The 26,105-nt window shown below is 29.4% G+C and overlaps 2 protein-coding genes across 11 annotated transcripts in view; both read right to left on the bottom strand.

Annotated features, from left to right (window-relative positions):
- The window catches only part of tn (tripartite motif containing protein thin), a 267,388-nt gene that overhangs the window by 186,958 nt on the left and 54,325 nt on the right, over positions 1-26,105 (bottom strand). The gene's annotated exons all lie outside the window — the stretch shown is intronic.
- Positions 5,096-12,389, bottom strand: LOC142241204 (V-type proton ATPase 116 kDa subunit a 1-like). Of its 2 annotated transcripts, XM_075312949.1 has the most exons (3): positions 12,275-12,389; positions 10,040-12,211; positions 5,096-5,537 (listed from the first exon to the last, which is right to left on the bottom strand). In XM_075312949.1, the coding sequence occupies exons 1-3, from the start codon at positions 12,288-12,290 to the stop codon at positions 5,191-5,193; spliced, it is 2,535 nt and encodes an 844-aa protein (XP_075169064.1). In that variant the 5' UTR covers positions 12,291-12,389; the 3' UTR covers positions 5,096-5,190. The 2 variants fall into 2 exon arrangements, with proteins under 2 accessions (XP_075169064.1, XP_075169063.1); XM_075312948.1 differs by having other exon boundaries at positions 10,040-12,381.

Genomic DNA, 26,105 nt, shown 5'->3' with positions numbered 1-26,105 from the left:
AAATTAAATTTGGAAAAAATTTTCTATAGAAATGAAATTTTGACAAAATTTCCTATAGAAATGAAATTTTGACAAAATTTCCTATAGAAATAAAGTTTTGACCAAATTTCCTATAGCAATAAAATTTCCTTAGAAATTAACTTTTGACCAGATTTCCTGTAGAAATGAGATTTTGACAAAATTTCCTATAGAAATGAAATGTTGACAAAATTTTCTATAGAAATGAAATTTGGACAAAATTTTCTATAGAACTGAAATTTGGACAAAATTTCCTATAGAAATGAAATTTGGACAAAATTTCTTATAGAAATGACAAAATTTCCTATAGAAATTAAATTTTGACAAAATTTCTTATAGAAATGAAATTTTGATCAAATTTCCTGTAGAAATGTGATTTTGACAAAATTCCCTATGGGTGTTTCCAAAGTAACGGTCGTTACCGATATTCTGTGATTTTTTAAATAAAATTCCACCCTAAGAATATATGTCACGAGGATTGCTTAATTTTGGACCTACGAAAGTTCAAGCTTCGGTAGCAGCCGAAAGCATTCATAAAAAATCTAATTTCAATACTATTTTTGACCATTAAAAAAGTAACAGTCGTTACTTTATAAATGTGCTGTTTTCATATTTCGGAAACAAATATCATGTAGTGTAAAATTTTGCACAGGATTAAGTCAAGTAAAAAATCTGATTAAATTCTTTGTAATGTTTTCTTTGAGTAATAGGTTTGTTTTCAAATCAAAGAAAATTATTTATCACAAAAAAAAATTCTTTTAAAAAGAAACGGTCGTTACAATATAAAAACTTAATCGATTTTTGTGTTTGAATTCATTTATTGTGGGTAAAAAAACATAAACGAAAAGCTATATTCTATTGCATAATTCTTGCATACTTTTATTCGCTATGAGAACAGTAAACACATCATTACAATCTAAGCGTTTAAGGTGTTGAGTTTTAAAGTGGATATGCTTTTAAGACCGATTCCACAGAATTAACGTAAGCTTTTTGAAAATAATGCTGTTGTTGAATATTTTCGATGCATTTTATATTTTCCAAACGTTTTTTTAAAAGTTCAGTTTCGGATTTAATGACGTTTTTTCGCAGTAAATCACTATAATACCTTCCAAATTTCTTGTAGTGTTAAAGAAGTTAAAGGCTTCTTTTGGAGAGTTTATTATTGCTTCCTGGGACATAATTGCAAACCACAAGGATCTTTTAACGATGGCCCGTATACCATCTACAGCATCCTTACCATGACTAGATGCAAAAAAGACCAAGTTAAGTCAATATCAAACTCTTGTTTCGCAAAGCGTAAATTAAAAAGGTTGAATCTGTTTTTAAACTGGGCGGCACATCCATCAGAAAATACGTGAATAGTAGTTAACTCTAATTTGGTCTTAAGGTAAGCAATGATGACTTTTAGCAAAAGAATGTGATTTGAGATCAGTTTCCGTTTTTAATCATGCACATGCTGTAAAAATAGTGCATTGTGCCTGATTCCAGTGAGCGCTTTGCACTTCATCCTGGGAAACAAACGTGAAATTTTCAGCAAAGTCCACTTGAAGAACAGCTAAATCAGATGAATCAAATTAAGTAAGACGAAAACAGTTCAAATGTAAAATGCCAAGAAAAAAAGTCACGGTCGTTACGTTTTCAAAACAATGTTTAAAAAATCAAAATAGACTTTTGATGCTTATTTCGCCATACAAAATTCATTATGTTACTTACCTTCTAACTTTCCGCTACTAAAAAATTAAATCGTTTGAACAAATTAGGAAAAAATCAAACTTTTGTACATTTGGGATAACGGTCGTTACAATCGGTGAGATTGTTTTTGAACTATTCACAAAAAATTCGATTTAAACTTCTCGCCTTCAAAATTGTGACTAAGCATGAAGAACATTGTCAGCTTTCAACTGGTTTTTGTTTTGTTCGTAAACAACCGTTAGAACAGTGCTGCCAAAGGGCTTAAAAAGTGGCCTTGCAATTCACAGGAAAAAAAATCCAAATACTAAATTCAAAGTAGCAAATTTTTGTTAGTATAAAGAAAATTAAAGTTAATCCTTCGGAAAATGACAGATACAGTTATTTTGTGTAATATTAGCGGACAAATACATAAAAAATAATAATTTTATTTTTAAGCTGTAGGGGTCATTTACTTTGGAATTACCCCTATAGAAATGAAATTTTTACAAAATTTTCTATAGAAATGAAATTTGGACAAAATTTTCTATAGAACTGAAATTTGGACAACATTTTCTATAGAACTGAAATTTGGACAAAATTTCCTATAGAAATGAAATTTGGACAAAATTTCTTATAGAAATGAATTTTTGACCAAATTTCCTATAGAAATGAAAAATTTCCTGTTTGAAAAATTTCCTGTTGAAATAAAATTTTGGCAAAATTTCCTTAAGAATTCAAATTTTGCCAAATTTCCTATAGAAATGAAATTTTGACAAAAAAAAAAAAAAAAACTGTGGAATATCTCACATATATATCGTATCTCAATGACATCGCAAGTATGTAGATTATTTTCATTCCCTTTTGATTTCAACTTAAATTGTAAATTGTGGTTTATCAAAAACAAAACTGGAAAACTGTGTGGACCAATTTGTCATTTTGATACATTTTTGTAAGTATATGGGTTGGTTATGATATGACAATGCTAAATAAAATAATAAAAATAACATAAAACCATTTTTCATATGACTCTTGAATTCTTTATAAACTAACATAAAAAAACATAAACCTTAACTCAAAAACATTTTCCAATTGTTTGATTTATTTAAGAGCCAAATATCTAAAAATAAATTTTATTCATATGAATATGAACATGTGAATGACAATGGGTTATATAAATTATTTGAATTTCACAACCATTTTTTATTTTTGGGTTGCCTGTCATTGATGACAATGTTGTAAATTGTAAAACAAAAATGAATTCGAAATTGTTGAAAGGGTTGACAATGTCATGAAGTCTTATGGAACAAAATGAAATAATTCAAATAAAAACAAGTATATACAGCACTAAATTCGGCCGGGCCGAATTTTAAATACCCACCACCATGAACCAAATATTAGGGTTTCCTTTGAAATTTCAGGAGGGTTTGAGGACTTGAGGACACACCCCGAAGATAAATTTAAAGATTTCACCTATGAGGACTATATCAGATTCTGGATTTATAAGAACCATTTTTGTTTGAGTTTTAGAGGAATCATTAACATCTCTTGTAAGTGTGCAAGACAATTATAAAATAACGTCTTGATTTGAAATCTTAAATCTGTCGAAGTAAAATCTGGAAATTTTACATTGAGTTTCAAGCAATTTTCATGATCAGTGCGCCTTCTACACCCTCAAGAAGTGAAGTCGGTCTATATGGAGGCATTACCAACTGGACCGATAAAAACTTAATCTGATACCAGAATATTTACAATTTCAGGCAAATCAGATAATAACTACGGTTTCTAGAAATCCAAGGAGTTAAATCGGGAGATCGTTCTTATGGGGGCTACACTAAAATATGGACCGATACTCACCGTTTTCGGCACACCTCTTTTGACCCGAAAATACCTCTAGATTTCCAATTTCAGGCAAATAGGATAAAAACTTCGGATTCTAGAAGCCCAATAAGTAAAATAGGGAAATCGGTCTATATGGGGGCTATACCAAAATATGGACCGATACTCACCATTTTCGGCACACCTCTTTATGGTCCTAAAATATCTCTAGAGTTCCCATTTCAGACAAATTGGATAAAAACTACGGTTTCTATAAGCCCAAGACCCCAAACCGGGAGGTCGTTTTATATGGGGACCATACCAAAACATGGACCGATACTCAAAATTTTTGGCACACGTATTTGTGGTCCTGTAATACCTCTAGATTTCCAATTTCAGGTAAATTGAATAAAAAGTACGGTTTCTGTAAGCCCAAGACCCCAAACCGGGAGGTCGTTTTATATGGGGACCATACCAAAACATGGACCGATACTCACAATTTTTGGCACACGTATTTATGGTCCTGTAATACCTCTAGATTTCCAATTTAAGGTAAATTGAATAAAAACTACGGTTTCTATAAGCCCAAGAAGTAAAATCGGGAGATCGGTCTATATGAGGGCTATACCAAAACATGGAACGATACTCACCATTTCTGGCACACCTCTTTACGGTGGTAAAATACCTCTAGATTTCCAATTTCAGGTAAATTTAATAAAAACTGCGGTTTCTATAAGCCCAAGAAGTAAAATCGGGAGATCGGTCTATATGGGGGCTATACCAAAACATGGACCGATACTCACCGTTTTTGGGACACCTCTTTATGGTCATAAAATACCTCTAGATTTCAAATTTCAGGCAAATTGGATAAAAACTACGATTTCTATAAGCCCAAGACCCCAAATCGGGAGGTCGGTTTATATGGGGACTATATCAAAATCTGGACCGATATCTTCGAACTTGACCTGCCTGCAGACAAAAGACGAGTTTGTGCAAAATTTCAGCACGATTGCTTCATTATTGAAGACTGTAGCGTGATTACAACAGACAGACAGACAGACAGACAGACGGACATCGTTATATCGTCTTAGAATTTCTCCCTGATCAAGAATATATATACTTTATATAGTCGGAAATCGATATTTCGATGTGTTACAAACGGAATGACAAACTTATTATACCCCCGTCACCATTGTATGGTGGTGGGTATAAAAAAGGTTTAGACTTGCAATTTGATTTGTGAGGGTTTAAAACTTAGATATGAAGACCTGCATGGGAATACCTAGCACTAACGGCTCTTCATGATAATGATATTTTGACATGAAGTCGAGTAGTCAATTTTCGCCTTCTACATTCCTGTGATTAGAGTCGACTTTTTTCATGATTTTGGTCAACATTAAAAGCCAATTAAGCTTAATTTCTAAAAACAAAACTTAAAGTCGATTTTGAATATTATCCGATCTGCGACATTTCTGTCACCGTGATTGGGCTAAACTTTACCACTTGTTTTTTTTTTTTTGTTTATTCTTCTCTACTTAAAATATTTTACCCAAAGTTAACATATGACCCACACTCTCTAATCACAATAATCTACAATCCCATTCAATATTTATTTAGTGTTGTAATTCTTTACAAAAGCAACAACTTGAATATTATGCTCATACTAAATACATACGAAATCTTCTCTCATCCGGCCTTAGTACTTTGAGGAAACTGAAAAGGCATAAAGGCCTCACCAGAGCCAATATAAAATTTCGATTGAAATTCGACCCAATGCAAACGAAGGGTATGTAAAAATGCTGATAATCCCTCCATTACAACCAAAATGGCTATAGTTAAAATGGCCCAAAAAAGGAAAACCAACGATAAGACAATGCCATCCAAATAACCATGATTTCCAGTTAAGCCAATTTTTAAGACCATATTCCATAGGACACTTGAAAGTTGATCGTGGGCTAAAGATAAAGCCCACAAACGAAGATAGGAGGCTGTATGGGAAACAGCACCCAATACACTCTCAATACAGTGGATACCTTAAAGGAGGAAGAAGAGAGAGAGAGACAGAGATGTGGTAAGAAAAATACAATAATATAGGAAACTGTTATTACAATACAAAGGAATAAGAGAGAATGAGAAATGAGAAAATGTTGGGGAGAAATGTATAAATTATAGAGCAAATAAGAGAAAATAAAGAGAATCGAAGAATTCAATGGAGAGTTTTATTAAAGCAGTGACTACACCCTCAAAAAAAATCGCATCTTTAACATATGTTCCAAACATATTTTGCAGGAAGCACATATATTATTGCATACTGCCGAAACATTAATATGTTTGTTTTATGTGAACATAATATATGTTTGGAAGCATTTTGAGCCAAAAATATTATATGCTTGGAAGAATTTTTCCCAAACACGATTGTGCTCATTCCCTAACATACTCGTAATTTTCACTTGCACGAAATTTTTTAGTTATTGGCACCTTTTTCTGTAATACAAATAATGTTGAAGAAATTATTCACTTTTATAAATTTTTTAAATTTTACCTTTCGCCTGCACGGAGAATCAAACCGAGGACCATACAGTTTGTAAGCCAACACACTATCCACTGGGCTACGTAGCTGTTATAGTCACCAGTAGATAATTATCGTTTTAAGTTACATTTATATAGCATAGTTTGCAGCGCCCACGAGCCCATACAAACATAACATTATTTAACAGAAACATACATTTGTTTGCCACGTGGAGCAGTGGTTAGCATGTCTGCCTTGCATGCAAGGGGTCGTGGGTTCAATCCCTGCTCCGACCGAACATTTTTTTTTTTTTTAATTTACACATTTATATTTATACTATATTAAATTTTTTTAAATGAAACTTCGAAATGTGCGTTATTAAAGATTTATAGTCAGTAACAGTGCTTGATATAAACGAAATTGACTGATTTTTGGATAAAATATTATTTTTTATTGCAAAAATAACAATTTTGTAATAAAAAACTGTTTTTGGACAAAACTTTAAAATTTGGAAGGAATTCAAAAACTAACAAAAGAAGAACGTGGAGTCGAGTATAAACATACATACATAATTTTATAATATAAACATAAATTTATTTAGGAGTGAAAAGTTTTTTACTAGCATTTAACACCATCGCTCTAAAATTCCTTTTATTTTTCTTAATAATTCATTTTAAAGAAAATAAACTTTTTAAATTGTTTTAGCTGTAAAACTCGAACTTAATGCCCGCTTTTATATTTGATGGTGTCCGTCAACTCCTCGTGGACTACTAAAGAGGAACTAAAGTTTGTTTTTTTTATTTCATTTTACTGTCCCAACTCTAAAAAGTGTATAGTGCCCTTTCGCTATTTTTATGAAGACCCCTGATTTCTTTTAAGGAACCAAGAAAAAATTGTGCCCATAATGCCAAAATGATAAACAAAACACATGTCCACACATACATAAAATGCTGCTCTCAAGGCGAAAACATATGCTGTTTGTTTTTCAAATGTCTATTCTCTTGGTTCCGAATGTCTATTCTCTTAATTCAAATTAAATAATATTTAGACTTAAGCATATCAAATTTTTGGCCTTATCATAAAACAGTTTTCCGAAACAACATACAAGCGGTTTCACAGAACTTGTTCTCTTTTGACTCTTTTGCTGTGTTATATTGATATCTTTCGTCAACTCTCCCGTTTTCCATCTCTATTTCTCTCTATACTCTCTCTGTCGCTTTGAATAAAGTATCACAACATATGTATGTTTAGTCGAAATTTGTAAATTTGTATATGTTTGTATTCACACATATGATTTTTATGAAACATTCATGCCCCAAACATAATATATTCTAACATATTAACATAGATGTCCCAAACATTTAGTGTTAGTTTACGAACATTACATGTTCGCACTTAAATATATTGTGGTTTAAAATCGTGCCCGAAATACACTTTGTTTATATCGGAACATATGAAAAACATATTTTTCTAACAGTGTAGGAACCAAAAAAAGACGAGTTCTCGACTTTTTCAAATTTAACAAGTGAGTAAAGTAGAAAGTCGGGCGGGGCCGACTATATCATACCCTAAAACACCCCTACTGAATTAGTAAACATAAGCATTTGTGGGGTATCATTGGTATAGGTTTTGGTGAACATAAAGGGGGGTACATGTTTATGGGTGTCTTGTCACAATCGGAGCATAAATGTCTAATATTAGAAGCTAAAGAGAGCAAAAGAGTTAGTATGCCTCTAATATTGAGTCCATTATTAAAAAAGAGGAAATCGGTCAATTAGTTGTGGGTAATAAATCCAAATTTCTGCAAATAGGGCAATAGATTTATGTAAGAGCTATATGAAAGTCTAAATACGATCAGCTAGTACATCAAAATATGAAATTTGAATAAAATAGGTTAATAAATAAGAGTATTATGGCCAAATATGACAAAATCGAGCGATGCATATATATGGGACCTATATCTAAATCTGAACCAATTTGTATAATATTTTGCAGGTATGATTGATACCAGAAAAGGTCACTTTGTGTAAAATTTGAGTACGATCAGTTAATAAATGAGGCCCCTATGGTCAAAAATAAGGTTATTAGGGGCAAATTTTTCAAAATCGGGCGATAAATATGTATGGGAGCTATATCTAAATTTGAACCGACTTCGATGAAATTTTGCACATACAGTTAGTGCTATAGAAGATTACATTTAGCCAACCTTGGTTACGATCGGTTGATAAATAAGGGTTTTACGGCCAAATTTGACCAAATCGGGCGATACATATATATGGGAGCTATATCTAAATCTGACCACTATGTGGTTTAGGGTATAAAAAGAGGAAATCGGTCAATTAGTTGTGGGTAATCAAAATCGAAATTTCTGCAAATAGGGCAATAGATGTATGTAAGAGCTACATGTAAGTCTAAATACGATCAGCTGGTACATCAAAATTTGAATAACATAGGTTAATAAATAAGAGTATTATGGCCAAATATGACAAAATCGAGCGATGCATATATATGGGACCTATATCTAAATCTGAACCAATTTGTATAATATTTTGCAGGTATGATTGATACCAGAAAAGGTCACTTTGTGTAAAAAAATAAACAAAAATAAGGTTATTAGGGACAAATTTTTCAAAATCGGGCGATACATATATATGGGAGCTATATCTAAATTTGATCCGATTTCTTCCAAATTCAATAGCGTTCGTCCTTGTGCCCAAACAACACCCTGTACCAAATTTCATCCAAATACATGGACAGACGGACGGACACCAAGCGCTAGATCGACTCAGGAGGTGATTCTGAGTCGATCGGTATATATTTTATGGGGTCTAAAATCAATATTTCTGGTAGGCACATTTTTTGGCCGATCAAACTTATTACACCCAGAGAAGGGATATGATCACCTCAAACATGTTTTAAGAGCAAAATGTTATTTTTGAGTGGTGACCATGTAACATGGTTTTCGCAACCATGTTATTTTCTCGGAAATCATGTATCTGATTTCGGCAAGCAGGTTATAATTAACGAGAGAATAACATTTTAGTGATAAACATGTTACCTGGGGGGTTACTATGTAACTCGATTCGAAAGTTAAATATTACGAAACGGATTTTTCCTACCAACTAACTCGAATTGGCAAATACATTTACTACTTTCGAGTTGCCACATCCGATTATCGGATATTCACACTGAATAAAACATTCGAAAGTACTGCCAAAAATGTTAAGAATTAGTAACAGCACTTTTCACTCGATTCAAAACTCTTACATGGTAAGACTATAAATTCGGATCGAATACAACTTTCGAGCTGTTCAAACTTTCGAATCGAGTTACATAGTAACCGCCCTGGACACCATACAAAAATAACATTTTGCTCTTGAAACATGTTTGAGGTGATCATATTCCTTCTCTGCGTGTATACCCTGACCACTATGTGGTTTAGGGTTTAATTTATTTATAGGGTGGCTGATAAGTAGTGCAACCAACTTCAAGTTGCTATTATTTCAAGCCACTTAGCTGAAATATTTATTCCAGTGACAGTGAACTTTATTCTTCACAACCTTACAAAAGCTCTAATGCACTCAAAAATAAAGCTATTCGCAATGGTAGCCCGCCAGCAGAAGTTAGAATGGAGAGAACCATGAAGTTACTTCGCGTGCCCGAAAGTGACCAATTACTGAATTAGGGGTTCTCCAATGGATTTTGCTCCAAACAAAATTGGTTCTTTTATAAAAAGTAAGCGTTTAAACTGTTTTGTTAAAATTCGATTAGACGATATTGGTAAATATCCAAAAATCGATTGGCCGATGCTCAAACTCAATACATTGCTATCGGCAAATGTTACGACAACCTAAGTAATTCAATTGTAGCTGACAGTCATTAGTAGAACTTTCTACGCAATCCATGGTGGGAGATACATAAGATTCGGCCTGGCCGAGCATACAGCCATTTCGATTAATCCTAAAGTCAATTTTTTATCTTCTGTATTCCTTGCACTGATAAAAAAAAACTCTCCTTTTATCTTACCTGAATGTATCCACAGCTCACTGACTTCTTGCTTTTCGATGGCTAAGCTCTTCATGGATTTCCTTGAGGATAACACAAAACCAGAACTCTCTACATTATAAATGAGTGACTTGTGAATTCTGGAGATATTGTGACGAGTACGACTTTTCCTAAGACTTTCATTTTTAATTTTCCTAATACGTTTACGTTGCATCATAAGCCATATCGGTTTACCAGCCAATAAAATGGGTATACAAATGAGGGCAACCGTTAATAGAATCATCTGTAAGATATCCTGGTATTCAAACATCCATACATCACAACCCTTGGGTGGTGTTTCGGGGCCTTTCATTAACAACATATTTATGAAAATAATTAAAATCGAAGGAGCACAAGCTGAATTGTAGGGCGCCTCCATATGACCTCCATAATAGGACCATTTGAAGAAAATCAAAAATACCAAATAGGCAAAAATACACAGCAAAAATAGTAATTGAGGAATAAAGATCAACGCCACATCCATATAATCTTTCTTGTAGAGGTAATTGAAGGCCGATAGTATTAAACCAAAAATCATTTGACAAATTCCCAAAATTATGGCCAGTTTCATTTTAAAAGAATTCGTTGTGGTTATGGCATTTTCCCCAGAGGCATGCCATATGGGATCAAAACCCATTATATAGGGATGGCCACGATAATGATCGGCTCTGGCAGGATCCAATTGCAGGTAATGATTTGTCTTTACTGAACTTACATTATAGTTAATCATCCAAGCTGAGCCAAAAATATTAAAGGCCTTAGAGAAGCAATCATTGTATATGATGCCTGTGTAAACAGAAAAAGCTCCCATTAAAGTGATTATATAACGACCACCAAAGAGAATATTCCAAATTTCATTCGTGGTCTTAGCCAAACGATTCTTTTTCTCCAACGAATCCTCCTGGATTAACATCCAACAACCGAAGATCAACATAATTAGACCATGACCCACATCACCAAACATCACAGCAAATAGAAAGGGAAATGTTATAATGGTATAAGGAGCCGGGTTCAATTCCTGATATTGGGCTATACCATAGGCATCAATGAGATGTTGAAATCCTTTGGTGAAACGATTCAATGAAAAGAATGTAGGCTTATCATTATCCGTTATGGATCTTTTGTGCACGATATTCAATATGGGCTTAAACATTTCACTGGGATTACCCCGGGAGGAGCTTTGGACTCCCTTGGCCAAAGCCTTGTGTACATCCTGCATATCCTTTGTAGGTATCCAACATTCCGCTTGTAAATATTTACCCAAATGTAAATGGCGAACATGACCCATACGATTTAGCACATGATAGACCATAAGCATTTTCTTCACTTTAACTTTCCATATAAATAAATCAGCAGCAGCTATCAAAAGCACCCGAAATCTTTCATTTTCCGATTTTTTCAATATCTCATCCAAGTCCCTGATGTCTTGATTGAATTGCTTACATAGCTCTTGCCTTTCATAACCAGATTCGGGACATTGAAAAAGTCTAATGGCAAAACCTTGACATATTTTTGTTATTTGCATTTTCATTGTCACACCTACAAAAAATAGCATGAAGGCAAATTTCTTTTCTATTTCTTTACCATTTTGGGGAATTTCTATTTCTTTGGACTTTAAGAAAAAGTTTCCTCTAGTCACTCGCCATAGCATAAGCTCAAAAGCTTGATATCTTGCCCTGGGTATTGTTCCAGCAAAAAAGGACAAATGTTGACTTCCCACAACCCCAGGTTTCATTTCATCATGGATCAAATTCATAATCACACTATCTGACCAAGCCATTATGGCTTCATTGTTACGTCCACCGGAGAGAAAATCGTTGGCCACTTTTATTACTTTTAAATTTTCATATGCCATCATTCTTTGCCTCCTCAAAGCCTCCATATTACTTTCCACATCGGTTACTTCTTCATAATGGCGCTGTACTACCATCTCCAAATCTTTGAGATCTATAGCTTGAGGCCTTTCTTCTTCATCAACATCCGGATAGAAAACCATATTAATTTCAGTTTCTTCAATTTCCATTTCCAAATGTTTTATCATGCGATTCAATTCATTGCATCTTTGTATATCGGCTAAATATTGATTGTTTGCGGTATTGCCTCCATGATCATCGTGGATATTACGAAATTGAACTTTTCCCAAGTAACCCAATTCTACGAGACAATTAAAGGCGGATTCCTGGTGTAAAATTATTTGACACAATGTCATGGACTCACTGCGAAAAAAGGACATTTTAAGGGGGAATTTTCTAATTGTTTTTGTTTTATTTTCCCTTAATGCCACTGAATTTTCTAATTTTCAGATCTGTTAAAATTTTTATATTTTGAAGTTTTTTTCACATACACATACTACATGAATATTATTCCAAAGAGCAATTGTTATTTGTTTAATTTTTTCCAAAATAGGAATCAGATCATCCTATCATTTCACTACCACTGCTTAATCAAAAATTATAGCAATCGAAACCGTTGCATTGGTCTCCCATCATTTCACTACCCTTGCTTAGTCAAAAGTTGGTCTCCCATCTGTTCACTACCACTGCATAACCAAATGCTGTTAAACCAATCACAACAGTTGCCCTTGGTCTCCTATCATTTCACTACCCTGCTTAATCTAAAGTTGTTATGGCAATCGAAACCGTTGCCCTTGGTCTCCCATCATTTCACTACCCGTGCTTAATCAAAAGTTATAGCAATCGAAACCGTTGCATTGGTCTCCCATCCGTTCACTACCACTGCTTATTCTAAAGTTGTTATGGCAATCGAAACCGTTGCCTTTGGTCTCCCATCATTTCACTACCCTTGCTTAATCAAAAGTTTGTCTCTCATCATTTCACTACAACTGCTTAATCAAAAGTTGTTATAGCAATCGAAACAGTTGACTTTGGTCTCCCATCACTTCACTACCCGTGCTTATTCAAAAGTTATAGCAATCGAAACCGTTGCATTGGTCTCCCATCATTTCACTACCACTGCTTAATCAAAAGTTATATCAATCGAAACCGTTGCCCTTGGTCTCCCATCATTTCACTACCCGTGCTTAGTCAAAAGTTATAGCAATCGAAACCGTTGCATTGGTCTCCCATCATTTCGCTACCACTGCTTATTCAAAAGTTATGGCAATCGAAACAGTTGCCATTGGTCTCCCATCATTTCACTACCCTTGCTTAATCAAAAGTTGGTCTCCCATCCGTTCACTATCACTGCTTAATCAAAAGTTATTATGGCAATCGAAACAGTTGCTGTTGGTCTCATCATCACTTCACTACCCTAGCTTAATCAAAAGTAGGTCTCCCATCCGTTCACGATCTCTACTTAATCTAAAGTTGTTATGGCATTCGAAACAGTTGAAAAAAGTTTCTTTTCTCCCATCATTTCACTACCCTTGCTTAGTCAAAAGTTGGTCTCCCATCCGTTCACTATCACTGCTTAATCAAAAGTTCTTATAGCAATCGAAACAGTTGCCATTGGTCTCCCATCATTTCACTACCCCTGCTTAATCAAAAGGTGGTCTCCCACCATTTCACTACTCTTCCCTAGTCAAAAGTTGGTCTCCCATCATTTCACTATCACTGCTTAATCTAAAACTGTTATAGCAATCGAAACAGTTTAAAAAAGTTGTTTGTTTTAGTTTTATTTGTAAAAATCGGATGGAAAATAGCAAATGTTACACGAATATTGTTTAACAATTTTTAACTCTAATTTTTCCTTCAAAATATTAAAATTTCTAAATATTATTTTTAATAATTTTTAAACCTATATTTTCCTTCATACGGAGCCACTTGAAGGAGCAAATTTCATCTGATCGGGTTGAAATTTGGTATGAGATGTTAGTAAATATCCTCCAACAAACATACACAAATTGGTCCATATCGGTCCATAATTATATAAAGCCACTATCTCCAGATTTGACCTCCGACGCTTCTCGGAAGAGTAAATTTCATTCGGTTGAAATTTCGTACGTGTTGTCCGTACATGCCCTCTAACAATAGTGCAAACATTGATACAATCGGTCCACTATTATATATAGCCATATAGCCATATCGGTCCATAATTACCGATCCCTAGATTTCCATCAACAGGTGTTATCACAACCCAAGTAATTCAATTGTGGATTACAGTCTTTGGTAGAACTTTCTACGTAATCCATGGTGGAGGGTACATACGATTCGGCCTGAGCGAACATTCTGCCATATATATTTTTTTAAATTGAGTGTCCTCACATTTAGTACACAATGTTGTATATTAGGCCAATATTTTTCTCAGTGTGCGTATATAAGATTCGAATAGTTCAATTATAAATTTTGTTCGTCGGAAAAGAAAAAAAAAACCGACTTTTCGTTTTTAACAAAATTTAAAAAGTCGATTTTTTGATATTTCTATTTTGTTTTTAATTTTTCATTTTTTTTTTAATTTTTTAAAACTTGATAAAAAAAGACGTCGAGACTTTTGCGACTTTGTTAAACACATACGAATATACACTTTTTCGTCTACCCAATATACCCTGTATAAAGTATCCTGTTCCAATATTTACAAAGAACTCAACTTCGTCGTTGATCAACTTTGTGATGCATATTAAATGTCGAATTTATTTCCTATGAAACTTTAATAACAATCGATTTTCCTCTCTACAAAATCTAAAAGGCATGAAATGCAATGCGTGTTTTACAAAATCAAATTCGATGAGATTTAGGCATACTCCACTTAGTTGAAGTACTTTTAATCCTTCTATATTAATGTGTGGAAATGACATAGTGGGGAAATAACCATTTCACATTTAGCTTATACACAATCCTAACAGAATGAATGTTTCTAGCTCAATTGTGGCAATAGGCAACAGTTTTAATTCTATCATTTTAATTACATACGAGTAGAAAAAAAAACTAACAAAATAATCCAAAATGAGAAATGAGAGCTTACGTATTTCAAAAGCTAAACACAAAATAACAAACAAATAATTCCAAAGTCATTACGGCTTTTAAATGCAAAACTATTAAGGACCCAATAAAGGATTCATGCAAAGAGGATTAATACGAAAATAAAAATTCCGTTTGGCATTTAATTATCATTAGTTTTCAATTTAAAATGAAACAATTTCATTTACTATTAAAGTACAAACAATGCAATTTCAAGGTCAATTTCGTAAACATATAACACACTGACAATGTGCGTAACTGTATATGAGAGTATCTGTATGTGTACATGTGAGTGAGTCTTTTTTTTTTGTTATCTCTTTCTATTGTATTTGATTTCGCTTTTGTTTTGGTGTCTATGTACCATAGTAAGCCTTTTTTTCGTTGTTTCTATTCAGCTCTATATCAGTTCTCAGAAAACAAAATCTACAACATTCGAATGCGGGTATAGGGAGCGGATACAAAGGCAGCGGAGACACCAATACGGATACCGATACGAAACATATACAGATGTCGATATGGATAAAAATCATTACGCTCAATTTTCTTGTTTTGTTCGTTAGAAAAAAAGAAAACAACCAACCATTAAAATGAGCTGGAAATGAACAAAACGATGGCAAAAACTGCAATGAGATAAAGTAAATTAAAATTGCGATAAAAGAAAATGCTTTAAAAATTTAAACTGTGAAAATTTAAATAGAATTAATCCTTTAGATAAGAGGCCTACAAATAGGTGGATAAGCGAGAGTAATTTTTATTTTTGACCATTTTGACATTTTTCCAAAATTGGATAGAGAATATAGTCACAATTTTATTTCTATAGAAAATTTTGTCAAAATTTCATTTCTATAAAAAAATTTGTCAAAATTTTTATATCTATTGAAAATTTTGTCAAAATTTATTTCTATAAAAATGTTGTTAACATTTTATTTCTGTACAAAATTTTGTCAAAATTTCATTTCTACAGAAATTTTTTTCAAAATTTTATATCCACTCAAAATTATGTCAAAATTTTATTTCTATAGAAAAATTTGTTATGATTTTATTTCTATAGAAAATTTTGTCAAAAGTTTATTTCTATAGAATATTTTGTCAAAATTATATTTCTATTAAAAATTTTGTCAAAATTTCATTTCTATAGAAAATTCTGTCAAAATTTTATTTCTATAGAAAATTTTGTCAAGATTTTATTTCTATTGAAAATTTTGCCAAAATTTTATTTCTATCGAAACTTCTGTAAAATTTTATTTCTATAGAAAATTTTGTCAACATTTTATTTCTATAGAAAATTTTGTCAAAATTTTATTTCTATAGAAAGTTTTGTCATTTCTATAGAAAAATTTGTCAAAATTTTTACATCTATTGAAAATTTGGTCAAAATTTTATTTCTATAGAAAAATTTGTTAACATTTTATTTCTGTAGAAAATTTTGTCAAAATTCCATTTCTATAGAATTTTTTTTTCAAAATTTTATATTCACTGATAATTATATCAAAATTTTATTTCTATAGAAAAAATTGTTATGATTTTATTTCTATTGAAAATTTTATCAAAAGTTTATTTCTATAGAATATTTTGTTAAAATTATATTTCTATTGAAAATTTTGTCAAAATTTCATTTCTATAGAAAATTTTGTCAAAATTTTATTTCTATAGAAAATTTTGTCAAAATTTTATTTCTATTGAAAATTTTGTCAAAAGTTTATTTCTATCGAAACTTCTGTAAAAATTTTATTTTTATAGAGAATTTTGTCAACATTTTATTTCTATAGAAAATTTTGTCAAAATTTTATTTCTATAGAAATTTTGTCAAAATTTCATTTCTATAGAAAAATTTGTCAAAATTTTTATATCTTTTGAAAATTTTGTCAAAATTTTATTTCTATAGAAAAATTTGTTAACATTTTATTTCTGTAGAAAATTTGGTCAAAATTTCATTTATATAGAATTTTTTTCAAAATTTTATATCCACTGAAAATGATGTCAAAATTTTATTTCTATAGAAAAATTTGTTATGATTTTATTTCTATAGAAAATTTTATCAAAAGTTTATTTCTATAGAATATTTGGTCAAAATTATATTTCTATTGAAAATTTTGTCACAATTTCATTTCTGTAGAAAATTTTGTCAAAATTTTAGTTCTATAAAAAATTTTGTCAAAATTTTATTTCTATTGCCAATTTTGCCAAAATTTTATTTCTATCGAAACTTCTGGAAAAATTTTATTTCTATAAAAAATTTGTTAACATTTTATTTCTATAGAAAATTTTGTCAAAATTTTATTTCTATAGAAAATTTTGTCAAAATTTTTATATCCATTGAAAATTTTGTCAAAATTTTATTTCTATAGAAAAATTTGTCAAAATTCTATTTCTATAGATTTTTTTTTCAAAATTTTATATTCACTGAAAATTATGTCAAAATTTTATTTCTATAGAAAAATATGTTATGATTTTATTTCTATAGAAAATTTTGTCAAAAGTTTATTTCTATAGAAAATTTTGTCAAAATTATATTTCTATTGAAAATTTTGTCAAAATTTCATTTCTATAGAAAATTTTGTCAAAATTTTATTTCTATAGAAAACTTTGTCAAAATTTTATTTCTATAGAAAATTTTGTCAAAGTTTTATTTCTATAGAAAACTTTGTCAAAATGTGTATATCTATTGAAAATTTTGTCAAAACTTTATTTCTATAGAAAAATTTGTTAACATTTTATTTCTGTAGAAATTTTTGTCAAAATTTCATTTCTATAGAAATTTTTTTCAAAATTTTAAATGACATCATTTGCAGTGGAAAACATTAACAAAATAACACAATAACAAAACAAAACGAGTGTATTTCATTCGTTTTGTTTTGTTATTGTTGGTTTATTCTTCAATCATTTTATTGTTTTTGATTTCAGCTTAGAACCATGCATTGACTAAACTACAAGTGTAGCTTAACCAACAGAGGAAAAGAATGTTTGTCAAATTTATTTGGGCAAAGCCCTATAGACTGCAAGATGATTGGATATACGCACGTTTCGGAATTACCACATTCCTCATCAGCATTCTCTACTTGCAGAAAAATTTTATTTCTATAGAAAATTTTGTCAACATTTTATTTCTGTTAAAATTTTTACAATTTTTTTTTGCTGTGCAAAATATTTGCATAATTTTGTATCTATACAAACTTTTTTTAAAGTTTATTTCTATAGAAAATTTTGTTAAAATTTTATTTCCATAAAAATTTTTGTCCAAATTTTATTTCTATAGAAAATTTTGTCAAAATTCTATTTCTATAGAAAATTTAAACAAAATTACCGATTTGACGAAAATGGTCCAAATTAAACCAAATTCCATTTGGTCCGACCATCGGACCAAATTTAAAAATTAATAATTTTTGGTCCAATTGGACCAAATTGGCTACCCTGCTTTGAACCCAGGATGGAGGGTATAATAAATTTGTCATCTTTTGGTGAGGCGATTTTAGACTTTTGCAATTATTAGAAAGTAGGCTCTGGCCTTGCGACTTCTAAGGAGCAAAATTCATCTGATCTGGTTGAAATTTGGTACGTGGTGTGATATCTAATAGTCATGTAAAAATTGGTCCATATCCGTCCATAATTATATATAGCCACCGATCCCCAGATATGAACACCGGAGCCTATTGGAGGAGCAAAATTCATCCAATCCGGTTGAAATTTGGTACGTGGTCTAAGTATATAGTCTTTAACAACTATGCAACCCGATCCCCTCAGATAACCCGATCCCCAATCACACAAAAATTGGTCCATATCGCTTCGTAATTATTTGTACACCCAGAGAAATGATTGGTTGGAATTCGATTACGACAGCAGTTTGATAGTGGAGACCCACAATTTTTAATTGTGTGGAATAATTGTTAGTTATTTCTCTTGTTTGATAGTTTATATAATCAATATAACGGTGGTGTGACCAAAAGTTGGTACACACGACCAAATATTGGTCGTTATTTATACATTGAAGTAACTAACCATTTCAATTTATTCCACCCTGTTGTGGTAACTGATTTGTTTTGCCAATGTGTCACCAAACCCAACTGAAAGTCCGCCTAGCCAATAAGTTGGTTGTGTTAACAAATGTTATAGTTATAAAGGAATTTGTTACTATGGACTACATAAATATGACAACAAATAAGTTGTTGTTTGATTTCATTAATTATAAACTCTAAATTCTCAAAATTTCAATACAATTCAAATTTTTCATGTCGAGTACCCAATATTAGAGAAAATTCTGGCCATAAAGACTTGCTGTGAATTAGGTATATATTCTTTTTAATTCGGTAGCTACATTCTTAATTGGTGAGTAACATAATCATCAAATGAAATTAATACCACTCACTCACTTACGTTCTTCCCTACTAGAGATATTTTAACAAATGTGACGATTTCCGAGGATGGGAATGGTAAATATATAGATTGGCTACCTCGCCATCGAACTTAAAATCGATCAGAACTGAAGAAAGATTCTGGTGCAAAGACATAACAACATGTCAAGGTCCATGCGTGAGTCACGATCGGGTAATTGTGAGTGGAGCATCAGCAGCATCTGCATCATTTCCATTCCGTTTTTAATTATTAATTAATAATTTAATTAAATACAGACTAAAATTAATTCACCAACTGGTTTCTTTAATTTCTCAAGCATTGGTTGTCCGAAAATAATAAATAGTTGTTTCAACAAACGAATAAAATCTTATAGGTTGGGATTACCAATTAGACTTATAATGTGCCCAAATTTAAGTTATCGAAACAATTTGATATACTGTTGTGCAAGACAAAAGTTGGTTGCTTTGACAAATTTTGTCAGTTATATTCTGGTAGTAGATGGGACCGAATAATTTGGTTGGGAAAAGAATTGGTTTGGTATATATATATATATATATATATATATATATATATATATATATATATATAATATATATATATATATATATATATATATATATATATATATATATATATATATATATATATATATATATATATATATATATATATATATATATATATATATATATATATATATATATATATATATATATATATATATATATATATATATATATATATATATATATATATATATATATATATATATATATATATATATATATATATATATATATATATATCGGTCAAGAACTGCATTATATACATACGTATTTAATCTGCATTTTTTGTCTAATATATACCATGTATGTACTAACTTACAATTTAGAAGACGATGTTACGAAGTTTTAAGATATATAATAATTACCACAACCCAAGTAATTCCATTGTGGATGACAGCCTATAGTAGAAGTTTCTGCGCAATCCATGGTGGAGGGTATATAAGATTCGGCCTGACCGAACTTCCGGTCGTATATACTTGTTTAAGTTAAAATTTTCATATTAAATATCACAACATTTTATTCTACTCGGCCTGAGTTACAAAAATCCTTCTTTTTAAACAGACGTTAATCCTTAACACCGGGTAAATATGTATATTTAAATATGATTTATCAAAAGCACATGCCCATGAAATCACTGTGCATATTGTGTACTTGCTTTTGCTACACACACACACACATATTGAGAACGTTCTCTTTTTTCCCGAATCTCTTGTAACTTCTTTGTAAGAATAATATCATCTTGCTTGTTCCGTACGATTCTTTGGATATTTATAGAAGATGTGTTATACGCCAGTGGCAGGTATCATCACATTCAACGTCACTTGGTGTTCTCTTTTATGGTGCACATCAGGGATGGAAAATACAATTTTTAAGAAAGTACAAAAAAGGTATTTTTTGAGCGAAAAAGCACTTTTCACTAAATTTCAACAAAAATTCCATTGGAAGATTATTGTCAAGAGTTCTTTTAGAATGAATTTTAAAGAAACTAAAATTACAGCAAAATTTTGTTTGTCAACTCCTCAATTTCAAATTTAGTTTTATATCCGCTTAAAAAGACTACCATAGTATTGTAATCACGGTTGTCAAGTTGTACTTCACGATATTTCATAAATTATCTGTAGATAAATAAAAATATATTTTTGACAAAATTTTTTAAAGAAATAAAATTGGAAATAAAATGTTGACAAAATTTTCTATAGAAATAAAATTTTGACAAAATTTTCTATAGAAATAAAAGTTTGATAAATATACTATAGAAAAATAAAATGTTGACAAAATTTTACAAAAGAAAACATTTTGACGAAAAAAAGTTTGTTAAAGATATTCTCAAAATATTGAAATATTTTGTAAAAACTATTGTACCATAAATCTGATATCTGCTCAAAAATATCTACACAAAAGGTACTAAATCGTTATCGGGGGTACTACGGTACTGACCAGGGCGAAATAGTATTGAAAAAAGTACTATAGTACTGCATTTTCCATCCCTGGTGCACATACGTTCTCTTGTTCATCCATGTAGTCTGTCTTTTTTTTTCTTCATCTAAATTAAACCAACAAATCATCAGTTGAGGTGCTGATAAATTCACACTCATACAAAGTTCCAAATACACAATGTCCAAATATATGTATGTTATGGAGGTTGTTTAGTGAGTAAACACTATACACAATGGGAATCAGAGAGGGAGAGAGAGAGAAAATTTAGGGAATAGAGTTGCCAGATATGGGGCTGTCATAAAAGATAAATCTTGTTATAGTTTTTTAAGATACACAGTTTAATTAAATTCAAATTAATAATAATTTTCCAATTTAAAATTTGAAAAGATCTCCACTTTTGCGATGCCCACTTGTCGATGTTTGAGAGGCGTCACTGTATACATTGCCGTGTACAAAACAAATTTGCCCCACGTTCTAGTTTACGTATGCTACAATGCAAAATTTTGTCTCTCCATATAATTCAAACAGTTGTAATTCTAAATTTTGTTCTGCAAATAATTGGAGCAGGAAAAATTTTAAAGAAAATCATACGCGATTTCAATACAAAAGTTTACTTTATGCGAATTCCTAAACCAGAACATGGGGTATAATTAATAATAAATCTGGCAACCCTATACCCAAAAATAAAATGTTGAAATAAATCTTCTATGTGTGATTGCTTATTTGTATTTATTTAGATGATATATGTCTATAAATAGAAAAATTGCAATCAACGTCAACATCATAGCATCAGCATTGGAATTGCCATCAGGATGATGATGATGCCAATAACATGGCTACAGCTAATGCCATACGTTTAGTATCCATTAGACGACGAAATGAAGCACAGAAAAGTGCTCAGTCATCGAAAGTAGTCCCAATCCATGCATGTGTTGCATCCCATCTAAAAATATCCACAATTTTATGGGATTAAATAGGTGCCACATTGGTTATGTAGAGACCCACTCTCCGAATCGAAGAAGTTTTTTTTTTTGTGTTTTTGTTTTAATATGGAACAATGTAAAATTTTCATTTGGTTTTATGTGTAAAGTTTATTTTTGGTTTATTACACATACCATTGGGGAAAAAAGGGGACACTAACTTATTGGAATAATTCATGATGTTGTTGAGATTCATGGACAATTCCAAGAGGCATTTTAGATAGAGTATACCAAATATTTGAAGCAAAACAAAAAATCTTTCCATTAAAAAATTAGTAATTAAATTAATTTTATTTTAAATTATTTATTGTTTTGTGTCAAAATAATTTAGTTTTTTTTTTAATCTCTATATGTGAAGATGTGTAATCTTCAGTTAAATTTAATTAATTTTTATTTAATTAAATTTGATTTTTATATATTTTTTTAAATTACTATATTTTTATTAATTAATTTATATTTCAATTAATTTAAATTTAATTTAAATTAATGTAATTTAAAGTAGTTTTATTCAGTTTAATTTAATGTAATTTACTGTGTGACTGATATGTATTGCAATCACTTCTTTGGAACGCCGTTCCGACTCGACTTTAAAAATGAGGACAAACATAGAATCTGTGGTATCACAATGGACTGAATAGTCTAAGTGAGCCCGAAATATCGGCTGCCATCACGTTAACTACAGTATGTTGAATTCTACCAACAAAAAGGTAGATTTTTTACTGTTTGGTAAATTTTCTATAGAAATAAAATGTTGACAAAATTTTCTAGAAAAAAAAATTTTGACAAAATTTTCTAGAAAAAATTTTTTGACAAAATTTTCTATAGAAAGAAATAAAATTTTGAAAAAATTTTCTATAGAAATAAAATTTTGAAAAATACAATTTTGACAACATTTTCTATAGAAATAAAATTTTTACAAAATTTTCTATAGAAATAAAATTTTGAGAAAATTTTAAAAATGTTGAGAAAATTTTCTATAGAAATAAAATTTTGACTACATTTTCTACAGAAATAAAATTTTGACAATATTTTCTATAGAAATAAAATGTTGACTAAATATTCTACAGAAATAAAATTTTGACAAACATTTTCTATATAAATAAACTTTTGACAAAATTTGGTATAGCAATACAATTTTGACCAAAATTTTGTATAGAAATAACATTGTTACCCAGATTTGCTATCGGGCTGCCATCACGTTACCTACAGTTTGTAGAATTCTACCAAAAAAGGTAGATTTTTTGCTGTTTGGTAAATTTTCTATAGAAATAAAATGTTGACAACATTTTCTAGAAAAAAATGTTTGACAAAATTTTCTATAGATATAAAATTTTGATAAAATTTTCTATAGAAATAAAATTTTGACAAAATTTTCTATAGAAATAAAATATTGACAAAATTTTCTATAGAAATAAAATTTTGACAAAATTTTCTATAGAAATAAAATGTTGAGAAAATTTTCTATAGAAATAAAATTTTGACAAAATTTTCTATAGAAATGAAATTTTGAAAAAATTTCCTATACAAATCAAATGTTGAGAAAATTTTCTATAGAAAAAACTTTCGAAAAAAATTTGTATAACAATAAAAATTTGAGCAAAATAGAAATAAAATTGTTACCCAGATTTTCTATAGAAATAAAATTTTGGCAAGAACTTTCTAAAGAACCAACATTTTGACTAAATATTCTATAGAAATGAAATTTTGACAAAATTTTCTATAGGAATAAAATTTTAACAAAATTTTCTATAGAAATATAATTTTGATGAAATTATCTGTAGAAATAAAGTTTTGACCAAAATTTTCTATAGAACTACACTGTTGACAAAATTGTCTATATAAATAAAATTTTGACAAGAACTTTCTAAAGAAATAAAATTTTGGCAAAATGTCCTATAGAAATAAAATTTTGATAAAATTTTCGATAGAAATTAAATCTTGACAAATTTTGCTATAGAAACAAAATTGTGACAAATTTTTCTATAGAAATAAATCGATGCAATTTTTTATAGAAATAAAATCTTTACAATTTTTTCTATAGAAATAAAATTTTGACAACATTTTCTATAGAAATAAAATTTTGATAAAATTTTCTATAGAAATAAAATGTTGACAAAATTTTCTATAGACATAAACTTTTGAGATAATTTTCTATAGAACTAAAAGTTTCTATTGAAATAAACTGTTGACAAAGTTTTCTATAGAAATAAAATTTTGACAAAATTTTCCTAGAAATAAAATTTTGATAAAATTTTCGATAGAAGTTAAATCTTGACAAATTGTGAAAAAATTTTCTATAGAAATAAAATTTTGATAAAATTTTCGATAGAAGTTAAATCTTGACAAATTTTGCTATAGAAACCAAATTGTGTTAAAATTTTCTATAGAAATAAAATTGTGACAATTTCTATAGAAATATAATTTTGACAAATTTTTCTATAGAAATAATAATGTTATAAAACTTTCTATAGAAATAAAATTTTGACATAGTTTTCTATAGAATATTTCTATAGAAATAAAATTTTGACAAAATTTTCTATAGAAAAAACATTTTGACAAAATTTTCTATAGAAATAAAATTTTGAAAAAAATTTCTACAGAAATAAAATTTTACCAAATTTTGCATAAAAATAATTTTTTTTTTGTATAAAAATAAAGTTTTTACAAAATTTTGTATAGAAATAAAATGTTGACAAAATTTTCTATGGAAATAAAATTTTTTACAAACATTTTTTATAGATATAAAATTTTGACAAAATTTTGACCAAAATTTTATATAGAAATAAAATTTTGACAAAATTTTCTATAGCAATAAATTTTTAACCAAAATTTTATATAGAAATAAAATTTTGACCTAGATTCTCTATAGAAATAAAGATTTGACATAGTTTTCTGTAGAATATTTCTATAGAAATAAAATTTTCTATAGAAAAAAATTTTTGACAAAATTTTCTATAGAAAAAAAAATTTGAAAAAATTTTCTACAGAAATAAAATTTTACCAAATTTTGTATAAAAATAAAATTTCGACAAAATTTTGAATAAAAATAAAGCTTTGACAAAATTTTCTATAGAAATAAAATGTTGACAAAATTTTCTATGGAAATAAAATTTTAACAAACATTTTCTATAGATACAAAATTTTAATAAAATTTTCTATGGAAATAAAATTTTGACAAGAACTTTCAAAAGAAATAAAATTTTGGCAAAATTTTCTATAGAAATAAATTTTTGACAAAATTTTGTATTGAAATAACATTTTGACAAGAACTTTCTAAAGAAAAAACATTTTGGCAAAATTTTCTATAGCAATAAAATTTCGACCAAAATTTTATATAGAAATAAAATGTTGACGTAGATTCTACATAGAAATAAAATTTTGACCAAATTTTCAATAGAAACAAAATTTTGACAAAATATTCTATAGAAATGAAATTCTGACACAATTTTCTATAGAAATAATAATGTTATATAATTTTCTATAGAAATAAAATTTTGACATAGTTTTCTGTAGAATATTTCTATAGAAATAAAATTTTGACAAAATTTTCTATAGAAAAAAAAAATTTTTTACAAAATTTTCTATAGAAATAAAATTTTGAAAAAATTTTCTGCAGAAATAAAATTTTACCAAATTTTGTATAAAAATAAAATTTTGACAAAATTTTTTATAAAAATAAAGTTTTGACAAAATTTTCTATAGAAATAAAATGTTGACAAAATTTTCTATGGAAATAAAATTTTGACAAACATTTTCTATAGATCTAAAATTTTGATAAAATTTTCTATGGAAATAAAAT

The sequence above is a fragment of the Haematobia irritans genome, chromosome 5, assembly GCF_050003625.1.
Source record: "Haematobia irritans isolate KBUSLIRL chromosome 5, ASM5000362v1, whole genome shotgun sequence".
In the NCBI taxonomy this organism is placed as follows: Eukaryota; Metazoa; Arthropoda; class Insecta; order Diptera; family Muscidae; genus Haematobia; species Haematobia irritans.
The sequence above is the reverse complement of the archived record's forward strand: the minus strand, read 5'-3'. Positions and strand labels throughout refer to the sequence as shown.